The sequence below is a fragment of the Hyperolius riggenbachi genome, chromosome 2 (genome assembly GCF_040937935.1).
Source record: "Hyperolius riggenbachi isolate aHypRig1 chromosome 2, aHypRig1.pri, whole genome shotgun sequence".
Lineage (NCBI taxonomy): Eukaryota > Metazoa > Chordata > Amphibia > Anura > Hyperoliidae > Hyperolius > Hyperolius riggenbachi.
Window position 1 is genome coordinate 267,581,576 of NC_090647.1, and position 16,019 is coordinate 267,597,594.

General features: G+C 41.3%; 1 protein-coding gene across 9 annotated transcripts in view; it reads right to left on the reverse strand.

Annotated features, from left to right (window-relative positions):
* Window positions 1-16,019, reverse strand: part of TEX14 (testis expressed 14, intercellular bridge forming factor) — a 477,154-nt gene that overhangs the window by 20,529 nt on the left and 440,606 nt on the right. For 8 of the 9 annotated variants that reach the window (XM_068268626.1, XM_068268628.1, XM_068268627.1 and 5 more), the window contains one exon: window positions 1,825-1,951. In XM_068268626.1, coding sequence (XP_068124727.1) covers window positions 1,825-1,951 — 127 coding nt within the window. The remainder of the gene's footprint in view (window positions 1-1,824; window positions 1,952-16,019) is intronic. The other variant, XM_068268631.1, reaches the window with a different exon arrangement.

Consider the following 16,019-nt stretch of genomic DNA (forward strand, 5'->3'; position numbering starts at 1 on the left):
AATGCTTTAAATAGTAGTAATCATTAAACTGTTCCCCATCCCCTTCTTGCACCTCTGACACTGTGGAAATCCTTGGCAGGTTTTGGTGCGCCATATCAATTGTTATGTATAGAATGCATGTTAAAATGTACACAGGGAGCCCATAGCTCTTTAGCTACACCACTGTACAAAAGATATTGTCACATCTGTGTTCACAATACAATTTTAAATACTGTAAAAACAAATACAATCCTATTGCTGTAGTGCTGAATTTACATTACATCTACATTTTAATACCCATTGTGATGGCATAGCAAAATAAATGGTACTGAAGTATAAAGAAGGTACACTAATCTGTTTCAAAGTGACTCTTAACTCCCTCCCCCAGGCAGCAGACCCAAATGCTGAAAATACGGTTCCACTGAGCCTTAGGCCTTATTCATACTGGAGTGCTTTACTAGTGATTTCAGCTTGTCTGTAAATCACTAGCGCTTGAAAAAGCTCTATGGCGATGAAAATCAACGGTAGTGTTCACACTGTAGCAATCCTTAGTGATCAGAGATTTTCTGAAATCTCAAACATGGTGCACGCAGCATTTTTGCAGCAATTTTGGGGCGATTGTATTTAAATGTTAAAGAATCACAAAACCCAATCACTCCAAAACCGCTTTCCTGTACAGTGAAAAATCACAGGAAAATCGTGTTGCAAAAAACTAGTGATTTTGCTAGCGTTTGCGATTCCCAATGTGAATGGGGCCTAAAAGAGTAAATGTAATAGGTAACACAATTGGTTAGTAGCTGATTACTACAAAAAGAGAAAAAAATACTTTTGTAAATTGTTGCTAGAAGTGACATCATTAAGGCTAGGTTTCCATTGCTGCGATTCCGGGCCGATTCCCCGCCCACGAATTCGGATGGATTTGAGCAGCCTATAGAAGTCTATGTAAGGCGCGGCTAGAGGGATTCGGCTGCGAGAGGCGAGCAGCTGTGCCGGCATCGCCTCTCGCAAGACGCATGCCGGCGCACAAGTTAAAATGTGACCTAAGATAAAATAAACCTTTTTTTTAAATCTCTTAACACCGTTCTTCTATGTACCTGTCATTCAAATGGATTCACTTTGAATAGTTTTATTTATTTACTACATGCTGTGTGTATATTTCCTGTAAGCCTGAGAAATTACTGCCCATAGCAGAAATATATAGCTTATACTTTAAAAATGGAAGAAGATTCTTCATGCCTTTATAAAACATGTGTCATAGCAATTTGAGTTAAAGGGTATTTATGTTATGTAAATATATGCATGATGAGATAGCTCATAAATTATTCTTAAAGAGACACTGAGCCCCAAAAAAATGGTGATATTATGATTTGTATCTGTAGTACAGCTAAGAAATAAAACATTAAGATCCGATACATCAGTCTAATTGTTTCCAGTACAGGAAGAGTTAAGAAACTCCAGTTGTTATCTCTAAGTAAAAAAGCCATTAAGCTCTACGACTTTCAAAGTCGTGGAGAGGGCTGTTTTCTGACTTTTATTATCGCCACTGTTAGTGAACAATTTTCTTTTTCTCTGCCAGAGGAGAGGTCATAAGTTCACAGACTGCTCTGAAAGAATCATTTTAAATGTTGAGTGTTGTGTAAATTGCACATATTATAGAATGATGCAATGTTAGAAAAAACACTATATACCTGAAAATAAAAATATGAGAATATTTTCTTTGCTGCTAATCTTCTAGTAATTATTCATAGTACACAACCAATTCATTATATCATATATATTTTTTTCGCTTCAGTGTCTCTTTAAGATGAATTAACTCTTAAAAGCATAGACTCTCATACTAATTACCTAAAGTTTGGAGATGAACTCGGTGATGTATTTGCCCTAGGCATATTCTTTTCAAATGGTCTGTCTCCAGTCCCGTATTTAGCCTGTTTTGCTTCTGTACATGAAACAGAATAAGCTCTTATTACAACTGTAAAAAAAAAAAAAAAAAAATGCAACAGCAAGCAACGATCATACTGGAAATTTACATATTTATTACATTTTGTGCTCTTGTGACCTAAAATCAGAAAACATACAGTATCTTCATTATGATGTCAATAGCAGCTACATAAGAACCTGTCATATGGCAGATGGAAATTACTTGGAACCAGTGCATCTTGGTGAGCAGAGGTAAGGCACAAGTAGTTGGTTTGCATAAAGGACATTCTTGGATACATGTAAATTTAACCATCTGCATTGTGTTTGCAATATCTTTTGACAACTCAGACGACAGCAAGAAATAAACATACAAAAATAAATGAAAAACAAACAAAAAAAACACAGTCACAGCTAGTTTGGTTGAAAAAGAAAGTCAGTTGTCCATCAAGTTCAACTCTGCGACAAGGTTACACTAGCGATAGGAATACTTTAAGGCATGGTTCACACTAATTAAAAATCATGATGATTTGTGAAATTGTGAAAACACTTGTATTTTAAAGGCATCTCATTGTGTTTATAATACTGTAGTTTCTGACTTGGCGTATGTGTTTAAAATTCGAACAAGTCTTTGGAAGAAAAACTAAATGTGGTTTGGAAGTTAATTAGATTTATTTTTCATGTACATTAGCTTTTTTGGTATTCATGAAACAATCACAATGCAAACATTCACATAAACAAGTATAAAATCGTGAAGATTTTTTTTTTAAATAAACAGCAAAAATCGCAATTGCAGAATCATGCATACAGCAGATCAAATGCATTAAACGCAAGCACAAGTGTGAACCCTCCCTAAACAGCAACCGTGCTATATATATATATATATATATATATATATATATATATATGTGAGGCTTGGTGGTGTATTCTCCACAGTCAGCATGCAACGCATGAGCTGGCGTGGAGGAGGTACACACACTAGCACCAGGAAACAGGCTATCCCTAGTATAGTGGAGGGGAGGACTGACTCCAATAGGAGATTGTGGCGCACAGAGCTGGTGCAGATCTGACAGCCACAAACAATGCTTTCGATATAACGTCTCAGCGCAAAGTAGCGCTGAGCGCACAAATCAGAACTGAGGAGATCAGGACAGATAGACAGAATGAACGCTTGCTAGCTAGCGGCTACTTAGCGACAGCAAGCGTCCAAAACCAGACAGACTGGAATGAGGCAGCCAATGCGTTGCGGCGATGGCGTGCCTCACAAAGACAGGACAGGATAGTCAGAAAATAGCAGGATCGAGATAGATGAACGTAACACAGATAAATATACAATAAGTATGTTTTCCTAGCGTATTACAATTACAGCTATCAAAGAAACTATTTGTAACGTCTGACTAACATATGTATATATCGGCAATGAACCGATATATGACATAAGCAGGAACGCTGACTAGGACTGGAGTAATACAGGGAACAGGACTCAGAAGGATTCGCTATCTCTTCGCAGAGATGAACGCAATCCACAAACTGTAACAGAACAGGATTCAGAAGGATTCGTTATCTCTTCACAGAGATGAACGCAATCCACAAACAGAACCAGAAGCAGGGTAACTACCTCAGCACGGGTGGTCACGGTACGCGCAACCTACCAAAACGTGCTGGAAAGCTGACTAACTGCACACAGGATATAAACAGTTCGTGTACGTATACATCAGCGACACTGATGTATTAACGTAACACAAATACAAGGAAAATAATAAACGTGCTGGTATGCATATATATTGGCAATGAACCAATATATGATGCAAAGACCAGCAAAGTATCTTTATAACAAGAAACACGATCGGGGGCTAAAGCGACAGCAAGACTGGCTTACACTGAAGCTATGAAAACCCAAGGAAACCCTGCAGGAAGCAGATCTTTATACTGAGGTCATCCAATGGGAGCAGACATGCAGATTCCCACACAGGTGAATGATAATCAGTCACAAGCTGACAGCAGGGAAAGACAGACAAAGCTATGCAACTTGCATGGAAATAGATCAGAACTCCCTGAGCTGCAGCACTACTACTTCCAGTAATAGCTGCTGCAGCAGCGATCATTACAGTACCCCCGCCTTTAAAAGCGGATTCCAGACGCTTTTCAAAACCGAAATTCCCAACAAAACAGTCTGACTGATAATTCATGATGACCGGGACAGCCCGGCAAGACCGAATTCCAGAATCAGTCCCCACAAGACTGGACCCATCAGAACCAGAACCTACAGAACCACGCCCATCAGTACCACAAGCCCCAGTGTGACACCCATCAGAACCATGATTTCCAGAAGAAAGCCCTCCGAAATTCCCTGAGCGATACCCACCGCCTTCCAGGAACCGTTCAGAAACGCCAAAGCCTTTGCAATGCCCACCGGTACTGTCTTTACCAACACAAAACCCACTGTTGAACCAGTCCAAGGTACCAGGACAGGTTTTCTCAGAGACCTCCCAGAACACCTTGAAGCTCCAAAGAGATCCCCATATGTCAGAACGCCCCTTAGGCTCACATGGAGAACTATCAAGAACCCCTATGGAACCTAGGGCAATTCCCGAGTCAGGGCCACAAGGACAAACATCAATATCAGGGCTTTCAGGGACCAGAACCATCTCTGGGCATGCAGGCAGACTGGCAACATCAGAACGTGTTCCCACTAAGGAAGCATCAGAGCACGCTAACACCTTAGACACACTTGGGCATTCTGGCACACAAAGAACATCTGGGCACACCGGCACAAGAGAAACCTCTGGGCATGTCAAGGAACTGTGAGCCTCAGGGTCAGCCAAGACAGGACCAAAACCAGGACTGGCCAAAAAAAAATCATCATGACTAAACTTCGCAACCACTGGACTTTTACACGAGAATGCTGGATCAGACTCAGATGTCGCTGATTCCAGCAAAGTCAGTAACAAATCAGATTCAGGGGCACCAACAAAACAGGACAAATCTTCTGATGTATGCACTGAACCAGATAGGGACTCCACAACTACCTCTGGACTGGACAGAGACTCATTTAATACACTGGATTGGAGCTCATGAGGCGCTGCAGAACAAGTCAGTATTGCAGCAGCCCCCACTGGACTAGGCAAAACTGAGGAATTCCCTGGACAGGAAGGGGACTCTGGAACCTCTGCCACAGCGGCCAGAGAACTAGAATCTTTCAGGATACAGGGCTGGGTTTCAGGAACACTCATCGGACCGGACTGAAATTCTGAGATTTCTATTATTTTGACCAGAGAATCAGAATTATCCATGTTACAGGGCAAGACTTCTGAAACATTCAGAGGACAGGGCTGGAGTTCCTCGGCTGTTACAACACTGGAGAGGGACTCAACAACATTGGTTAAATCAGACTGTGTACAGGGCAAGGTATCTGACACACTTGCTAACGAGGACAATATTTCAATGGCTTCTGCTTTGCTGGGCAGAAATTCATCAAGTTTTATTAGAGCAGACTGTAATTCCAAAACAGCTGCTAGACAAGTGAATATTACTGCAACACCAACTGAGGTAAGCAGTGCTTCAGCCTCCTCTGCTAGAGGGTTTAAAGTATCCAAAATACTGGGTGAAGCATAAGACTCTGCGACCACAGCTTCACTGGACAGGATCACTGAACAGTCCATATTGCAGGGCAAAACCATGGAAGCACCTGCTGGACAGCATAATGATTCTGTGACCTGAGTTTCATTGGAGAGATCTACTGCACAATTCATGGTACAGGGCAAATTTATTGGAAAATTTTCTGAACAAGGTAATAATTCTGCGATTTCAGGTTCACATAGCAGATGCTCTGAGCTATTCACGAAACTAGAGCGAGGTGTAGAAACAGGAAGATCAAGACACAATGTTTGCGCATCTGCTGGATCAGACAGGAGTTGAACTTTATTAACACAGGTAATTTCTGCAGAAGTGTTTGCAGAGACAGGCAAGATTTTTCTGGTGTCTGTTTCACTAAACAAAGAGTCATGAGTACTGGCTAGGCTGGACTCGGAAGTCAGCAGGACCTCTGGATTCTCTGCTGAGAAATTTGCGCAGGGCAAGGTTAAGAATGTATCAGTGGCTTCTGTTTTACTGGGAAGTAACACTGAGTTATCCATGGTACAGGGTGGAATTGCAGGAACTTCAATTTCACACAAAAAGAGCTCCGAATCACCTGCTGAATCAGCCAAAGGTGCTGAAGCAGGCGGGTCAGAACGCCAAATTTGCGAATTCGGAGTCACAAAAAAATCATCCAAAATCAGTTCCCACACATCAATCAATGGAGCCACAAAGTCATACTCACACACACCAGTTTTTATTAGGTTATAGGCAGACTTAATGCATGCATTCAATACCAATTCACTTTTTGCACTGTAAAATTGACAAAATGAACTTGAATCATTCTTCCATTCATTGACCAGAGCTTCCATCTCTCCTTTCTCAAATGGAGGATTCCAAGCATACTTAACAGGCAGATCATGGTTTGCAGATATGATTGTGGCAGGCACATGTATAGGGTTAATTAGCAGGTGATTGGCAGATTTCTTATTCTTAAGAATCTCCAATACCTGTAGCAAGTGTTGAACTGTAGTGTATGCAAACTTCCCTTGGTTCACAAATAAGTTGATTTGTTCAATACTCTGTAATATCTCATCATAATCATACTCAGATAATTCTTTTAAACAAAAATCTTTATTTTCCCTAGCCAGGGAGGAAAGTTCATTAGTAGTTTCATAAGTCCATTTAACTCCCCTGAAAGACAATTGCATTTCATTATCAGTTAATGGCAGAATCTCATTATAGGTCTCAGTCGCTAAGGATAACGATTCTGCAGATTGGACACGTTTCTTAGAACGTTTGCGTTTTGCCTTTGACCTTGCGGTTTTTGGTGATTTATTCAAAGCTGCAGGAAAATTATCAGTAACACTTTCTGCTTGCTGCTCATTCTTGCAAGCAATTGAAGGAGCAGCTGATTGGCCTGCTGCCAGGAGTTCATTAAGAGGAAAAGGCAATGGATCTATGCGCAACCAGTTATGGATCACAAACGCTAGAAATTCCAGTGGTCTCTCTTTCAAATCGGAATGATTGAGAACATCAAATGCCCACTGGAATAATTCCCCTTTAAACAAAATATAACTTAGTTGGAGTGCCCAGGTTGAAACAGGAGTCGCTTGGAGATCAGGATTGGTCAGGAACCTGGCACATTCAGAGAAAAACTCATTTTCTGTTTCAGAGCTAAGTTCTTCAAATTTCTTAAAGGAACAGGAACCATAATGAACAGTGTCATACTTTCTGGGAATCCCCCCCACAATGGGGATTGGTAATGGGGTTTTCATAATGTGAGGCTTGGTGGTGTATTCTCCACAGTCAGCATGCAACGCATGAGCTGGCGTGGAGGAGGTACACACACTAGCACCAGGAAACAGGCTATCCCTAGTATAGTGGAGGGGAGGACTGACTCCAATAGGAGATTGTGGCGCACAGAGCTGGTGCAGATCTGACAGCCACAAACAATGCTTTCGATATAACGTCTCAGCGCAAAGTAGCGCTGAGCGCACAAATCAGAACTGAGGAGATCAGGACAGATAGACAGAATGAACGCTTGCTAGCTAGCGGCTACTTAGCGACAGCAAGCGTCCAAAACCAGACAGACTGGAATGAGGCAGCCAATGCGTTGCGGCGATGGCGTGCCTCACAAAGACAGGACAGGATAGTCAGAAAATAGCAGGATCGAGATAGATGAACGTAACACAGATAAATATACAATAAGTATGTTTTCCTAGCGTATTACAATTACAGCTATCAAAGAAACTATTTGTAACGTCTGACTAACATATGTATATATCGGCAATGAACCGATATATGACATAAGCAGGAACGCTGACTAGGACTGGAGTAATACAGGGAACAGGACTCAGAAGGATTCGCTATCTCTTCGCAGAGATGAACGCAATCCACAAACTGTAACAGAACAGGATTCAGAAGGATTCGTTATCTCTTCACAGAGATGAACGCAATCCACAAACAGTAACAGAACAGGATTCAGAAGGATTCGTTATCTCTTCGCAGAGATGAACGCAATCCACAAACGGTAACAGGACAGGATTCAGAAGGATTCGTTATCTCTTCGCAGAGATGAACGCAATCCACAAACAGAACCAGAAGCAGGGTAACTACCTCAGCACGGGTGGTCACGGTACGCGCAACCTACCAAAACGTGCTGGAAAGCTGACTAACTGCACACAGGATATAAACAGTTCGTGTACGTATACATCAGCGACACTGATGTATTAACGTAACACAAATACAAGGAAAATAATAAACGTGCTGGTATGCATATATATTGGCAATGAACCAATATATGATGCAAAGACCAGCAAAGTATCTTTATAACAAGAAACACGATCGGGGGCTAAAGCGACAGCAAGACTGGCTTACACTGAAGCTATGAAAACCCAAGGAAACCCTGCAGGAAGCAGATCTTTATACTGAGGTCATCCAATGGGAGCAGACATGCAGATTCCCACACAGGTGAATGATAATCAGTCACAAGCTGACAGCAGGGAAAGACAGACAAAGCTATGCAACTTGCATGGAAATAGATCAGAACTGCCTGAGCTGCAGCACTACTACTTCCAGTAATAGCTGCTGCAGCAGCGATCATTACAATATATATATATATATATATATATATATATATAAATATATATATATAAATATATATATATATATATATATATATATAAAACCAAGGAATTAAAAGAAACAAGAATGAATACTTGCTGAGCTGTCCAACTTAGACCCCATGTGTTGTCGTGTTCCTCTTTTTAAAGTTTAACTTCAAAAGTGTATTGTTGGTTAAAAAAATGGTAATGATTGCACTGATTTTTCAACTTTGTTACCTAAAAAGACCTTTCCATGTAAGTTTGCGGAAAGATATCTGGAAGCGCAGTGTCCATACACTGCTTGATGTAGAAACCACAACTGTGTACAGTACAGAAATCATTTCCATCTTTCTGGAAGAGTAATTTACTTCACACAGAAGGAAGCAATTTTTTTTGGCATGTACAAAGAATTGTCACTGTTTTACCGAGGTCAGCGTAACGTGAGGCCTTAAAAAGTGTTCTGTTAAAATCGCCCTGGAACTGACAGGCATCAGTATCCTCCACATTACCAATATCCTTTTGTCCTCTGGATAACCCAAGTGTTGTTAGGATTGCCTGATTAAAGCAGAAATTGAATTGGAATACATATGTCACGAGGATTGGATGTAAAGCGGACCTCCAGTGAATATCACATATTCACCGAATTCTCTTCTTCTATACAGCTATAATCATCTGCTGTGTCTTCGTTCTTTTAAATCCCCCCCCCCCCACCGGGGCGGTGTGTCTGCTGCACTATTATTCTGTATTTATATAGCGCTGACATCTTCCACAGTGCTTTTATATAGTGTATATAGTCATGTCACTAACTGTCCCTTTAGAGAAGCTGAGAAGTACTTTGAGAAGTAGTCTTAGGTCAAATTTTTGTGCATCAATTAACCTGTATTTATGTTTTTGAAATACAAAACAGACCTTTTTCGGAGAATACAGGATGCAGTATGCGGTTAGATATGGAAAACTGTGTTATAGTTATCCCAATTTTTTTTTTTTTTACTAATGTCTGTTAGTTTATTTTGTATTTGATGTGCTAAGAGAATAGGCACACCATTTCTTATTTACCAACATTGGTGCTAGATGAGAAGACCTATATTTTTCTCTCTTTAAAGTAATCAAAAGGTATTGCATATAATATATATATATATATATATAATGTATATATAACCAAGGGAACCAAGGGGAGGTACCCAATGGAATTTTTTCCTTTTTAAGGGAGATGGAGAACGGGCCGGGGGAGGTCCCCGTTTATTGGCTAACTTAGAGATGGATAAACAGTGAGCTTTCGACTTATAAAACGCCTTCGTCGGACTGGTTCCTGACCAAAACTGAAAAACACAGCTTATATACACTGACATACAGAGGAGAAACATTCTTTAGCAAATATAAATGTAATAAGATGCCTTAACTGTTACTGAGGAGGCTTTCCCAGGCATCCTATCTAAATTGATAAGATCAATAGAATCCTCAACATGACATAAAGCAGACTCTGGTGATGGGGAGACATCGTAAATTCCGAATTTAAATGGCAACTGGCCTGGTTACATGCACCATTAATTCTAAGCTTAAGAGAATTGTGGCATTTAAAGCCAGCACCTGAAAGCAAATAAAATGAATAGTGACAGTGAATTCCATCTTACACAGCATATGGCACAAAAATGAATGAAAAGATAGAAAAATTAAAATTAAAAGAATTGTGGCATTTAAAACCCATCGTACCAGCACAAGAAGTTAGAGTCCTTGTTTAAACCATCTTCTACAGTTTTGAACCAATGTATAAACTTAGTTTCTTGTGTTAGTCTCATGTTTCCCGATTTGAAGCCACCCATTAATACAGTGACGCGAAAATCGCTTAAACTGTGTCCAGGTAAACAAAAGTGTGTTGGTATTGGGAGATCAGTATATTTTGTAATATCCTTTTTCCTGCTGCTAATAGTGGATCTGTGGTGTGTCATGCGATCACGCAGTGGTTGACTTGTTTCTCCCACATAAATTCCTTTGGGGCATTTTGCACACATGATCACGTATACCACATTAGATGAGTCGCAGGAAAAGGTGCCTTGTACTTTGTATTCCTGTTGTGTACCTGGTATTAGTATCCTGTCAGTGGAATGGATGTGTTTACAGGTCCCACACGTTTTCCCTCGGCAGGAGAATGTTCCATTCTGTTCTTGCCTATTTAAGGCACTCCTCACTATCATCTGCTTAAGATTGGGTGGCTGTCGGAACGCTAGGAGGGGAGGTTCAGGGAATATCTTTTTCAGTCTTTGATCCTTGTGTAGAACAGGATGAAGTTCTTTTGCAATTTTTTATTAGTATCCTGTCAGTGGAATGGATGTGTTTACAGGTCCCACACGTTTTCCCTCGGCAGGGGAATGTTCCATTCTGTTCTTGCCTATTTAAGGCACTCCTCACTATCATCTGCTTAAGATTGGGTGGCTGTCGGAACGCTAGGAGGGGAGGTTCAGGGAATATCTTTTTCAGTCTCTGATCCTTGTGTAGAACAGGATGAAGTTCTTTTGCAATCTTTTATTAGTATCCTGTCAGTGGATTGGATGTGTTTACAGGTCCCACACGTTTTCCCTCGGCAGGGGAATGTTCCATTCTGTTCTTGCCTATTTAAGGCACTCCTCACTATCATCTGCTTAAGATTGGGTGGCTGTCGGAACGCTAGGAGGGGAGGTTCAGGGAATATCTTTTTCAGTCTCTGATCCTTGTGTAGAACAGGATGAAGTTCTTTTGCAATCTTTCTTAAGATTTCCAGGCGTGGGTTGTAGGTTACTACCAGTGGGACACGGCTCTCTTCCTGGCTCTGCTTGTACTCCAGGAGCTGAGTCCTTGGGATGTTGTTAGCTTTCTTGATTTGGGTCTCAGCCATTAGAGGATTGTATCCCTGTTTTATGAAATTCTTCTTCAGGTAATCCAGGTGTTTGTCTTTGTCATCCTTGTCAGAACAGATCCGATTGCATCTTGTTGCCTGGCTGTAAATTATGGAATTCTTTATATGTTTGGGGTGGAAACTGTCATACCTGAGGTATGTGGGACGATCCGTCGGTTTGCGGTACATGGACGTTTGTAAGCTGTTCTCTCTGATGTATATGGTGGTGTCAAGAAAGTTAATCTCCCTGTGAGAGTAGCTCAATTTCAGTTTGATTGCGGGATGGAAGGCATTAAAGTTCCTGTGAAATTGGATAAGATCCTCCTCACTTGCAGACCAGATGATCAAGATGTCGTCGATAAAACGGAAGTAGGCCATGGGTTTTATATGACAAGTATTCAGGTATTCTTCTTCAATCTTTGCCATGAAGAGATTTGCGTACTGCGGTGCAAAGCGTGAGCCCATTGCCACTCCCATTTGCTGTAAATAGAGGTCCTCCCCAAAAGTGAAATAATTGTGGGTGAGAACGAATCTCATTAGTCCAGCAATTGAGTTTATAGGTGTGCCCAAACCTCGAAGATATTTACGACAGGCCACAATACCATCATTGTGGGGAATGTTGGTGTACAGAGACTCTACATCCATAGTGCCAAGAATGGTGCCTCCAGGCACTGGGCCAATGGCTGCCAGTTGGTTCAGGAGGTGTGTAGTATCCTGTATGTAGCTGGGTCTTTTACAGACTAGAGGCTTCAAAATGTTTTCCAACCACCCTGAGATATTCTCTGTGAGAGTTCCATTCCCTGAGATTATGGGCCTGCCTGGGTTCCCCTCTTTGTGGACTTTGGGAAGCATGTAAAAGCAGGCGGTTCTTGGCTTTTCCGGGATAAGAGTCTGTACATGAAGCCTGGTGTTTACGGGCAATTTCTTTACCATCCTATTGAGTGCCATCCTGTACCTTTTTGTTGGGTCCTCCTGTAATTTGGCATAGTGCATGGTGTTAGACAACTGTCTTTGTGCCTCCTGGATATAGTCACTGGTGTTCATGATGACTATGGCACCCCTTTATCCGCTGGTTTAATTTAGATAGGATGCCTGGGAAAGCCTCCTCAGTAACAGTTAAGGCATCTAATTACATTTATGTTTGCTAAAGAATGTTTCTCCTCTGTATGTCAGTGTATATAAGCTGTGTTTTTCAGTTTTGGTCAGGAACCAGTAAGTCGAAAGCTCACTGTTTATCCATCTCTAAGTTAGCCAATAAATGGTATCATCCTGATTCAAAACTTCTTGCTTTTACTCAGGGCTAACACGGTACAACACTTTACTGCTTCTACTCTGCTGAAAGATACCGCAATGTACCGCACATTCCTGGAACTGAAAAAAGACCTAAAGAAACTTGCACAGCTGGACAGCGACATCTTTTTCTTGACTACATGCAAAAAGGAGAACCTTATACCACAAGGACTGAGGATACAGAATCCCACCCTGCATACATACAATAGCAGGTTTGCAGAACAAATCTGCAGGAGGAGCTCAGAGAGTACGAAACAACCTAATAAAAATCTGCTATAACATGAAGAGGATTGTGAAGGACCATATACAAAGTCTGAAATCATCTTTAACTGATGACCCCACAGGAGCATGGGAACAGCTACAGATCTTTTATAGGAAATTGCAAAGGATCTTAATTAAAAACAAGAAGAAAAAACTTCAGAGACTGAAAATAAAGAGTGGACACCTGGATACCGCAGCAGCAGAGAAAGAGCAACCCACAGGTGTCATTAACCTTTCCTCTTATCAGGCCACTGAAGCTGAAATGGCAGTACTGTCCAAAGACCTGTCATTTTGCCCTGCAAAACACATAGACAAGATTGCACTCTGTGGTGATATGGAACAATTCTTCAGGAAGCTACGTCTCAAGGAACACTACTATGACAAGGAATCTTGCAACACTACTGATAATGAGCCAACACACACCAGATCCACAAAAAAACGCGGATGGACCCCTGTAGCTGGAAAAAATCCTACCCTGGACAAATACATCAACAAATTTAGACGCCAAATCTCTGACAGGGTTCTGAATAAAAGAAAAACACTGGCTCATAACAAAACATTGCAAGAGCAACAAGCTATCACATCCCTTAAGGAGAATAAGGACATTATTATTAAACCAGCGGATAAAGGGGGTGCCATAGTCATCATGAACACCAGTGACTATATCCAGGAGGCACAAAGACAGTTGTCTAACACCATGCACTATGCCAAATTACAGGAGGACCCAACAAAAAGGTACAGGATGACACTCAATAGGATGGTAAAGAAATTGCCCGTAAACACCAGGCTTCATGTACAGACTCTTATCCCGGAAAAGCCAAGAACCGCCTGCTTTTACATGCTTCCCAAAGTCCACAAAGAGGGGAACCCAGGCAGGCCCATAATCTCAGGGAATGGAACTCTCACAGAGAATATCTCAGGGTGGTTGGAAAACATTTTGAAGCCTCTAGTCTGTAAAAGACCCAGCTACATACAGGATACTACACACCTCCTGAACCAACTAGCAGCCATTGGCCCAGTGCCTGGAGGCACCATTCTTGGAACTATGGATGTAGAGTCTCTGTACACCAACATTCCCCACAATGATGGTATTGCGGCCTGTCGCAAATATCTTCGAGGTTTGGGCACACCTATAAACTCAATTGCTGGACTAATGAGATTCGTTCTCACCCACAATTATTTCACTTTTGGGGAGGACCTCTATTTACAGCAAATGGGAGTGGCAATGGGCTCACGCTTTGCACCGCAGTACGCAAATCTCTTCATGGCAAAGATTGAAGAAGAATACCTGAATACTTGTCATATAAAACCCATGGCCTACTTCCGTTTTATCGACGACATCTTGATCATCTGGTCTGCAAGTGAGGAGGATCTTATCCAATTTCACAGGAACTTTAATGCCTTCCATCCCACAATCAAACTGAAATTGAGCTACTCTCACAGGGAGATTAACTTTCTTGACACCACCATATACATCAGAGAGAACAGCTTACAAACGTCCATGTACCGCAAACCGACGGATCGTCCCACATACCTCAGGTATGACAGTTTCCACCCCAAACATATAAAGAATTCCATAATTTACAGCCAGGCAACAAGATGCAATCGGATCTGTTCTGACAAGGATGACAAAGACAAACACCTGGATTACCTGAAGAAGAATTTCATAAAACAGGGATACAATCCTCTAATGGCTGAGACCCAAATCAAGAAAGCTAACAACATCCCAAGGACTCAGCTCCTGGAGTACAAGCAGAGCCAGGAAGAGAGCCATGTCCCACTGGTAGTAACCTACAACCCACGCCTGGAAATCTTAAGAAAGATTGCAAAAGAACTTCATCCTGTTCTACACAAGGATCAGAGACTGAAAAAGATATTCCCTGAACCTCCCCTCCTAGCGTTCCGACAGCCACCCAATCTTAAGCAGATGATAGTGAGGAGTGCCTTAAATAGGCAAGAACAGAATGGAACATTCCCCTGCCGAGGGAAAACGTGTGGGACCTGTAAACACATCCATTCCACTGACAGGATACTAATACCAGGTACACAACAGGAATACAAAGTACAAGGCACCTTTTCCTGCGACTCATCTAATGTGGTATACGTGATCATGTGTGCAAAATGCCCCAAAGGAATTTTATGTGGGAGAAACAAGTCAACCACTGCGTGATCGCATGACACACCACAGATCCACTATTAACAGCAGGAAAAAGGATATTACAAAATATACTGATCTCCCAATACCAACACACTTTTGTTTACCCGGACACAGTTTAAGCGATTTTCAGGTCACTGTATTAATGGGTGGCTTCAAATCGGGAAACATGAGACTAACACAAGAAACTAAGTTTATACATTGGTTCAAAACTGTAGAAGATGGTTTAAACAAGGACTCTAACTTCTTGTGCTGGTACGATGGGTTTTAAATGCCACAATTATTTTAATTTTAATTTTTCTATCTTTTCATTCATTTTTGTGCCATATGCTGTGTAAGATGGAATTCACTGTCACTATTCATTTTATTTGCTTTCAGGTGCTGGCTTTAAATGCCACAACTCTCTTAAGCTTAGAATTAATGGTGCATGTAACCAGGCCTGTTACCATTTGAATTCGGAATTTACGATGTCTCCCCATCACCAGAGTCTGCTTTATGTCATGTTGAGGATTCTATTGATCTTATCAATTTAGATAGGATGCCTGGGAAAGCCTCCTCAGTAACAGTTAAGGCATCTAATTACATTTATGTTTGCTAAAGAATGTTTCTCCTCTGTATGTCAGTGTATATAAGCTGTGTTTTTCAGTTTTGGTCAGGAACCAGTCCGACGAAGGCTTTTTATAAGTCGAAAGCTCACTGTTTATCCATCTCTAAGTTAGCCAATAAATGGTATCATCCTGATTCAAAACTTCTTGCTATGATAAATAACCTTATACATCCAGATCAGGTGGTGTTTGTCAGGGGCCAGGAAGCTAGGGATAATACTATATGGACTATCAACCTAGCTCAGTGGATGACTGCCCAC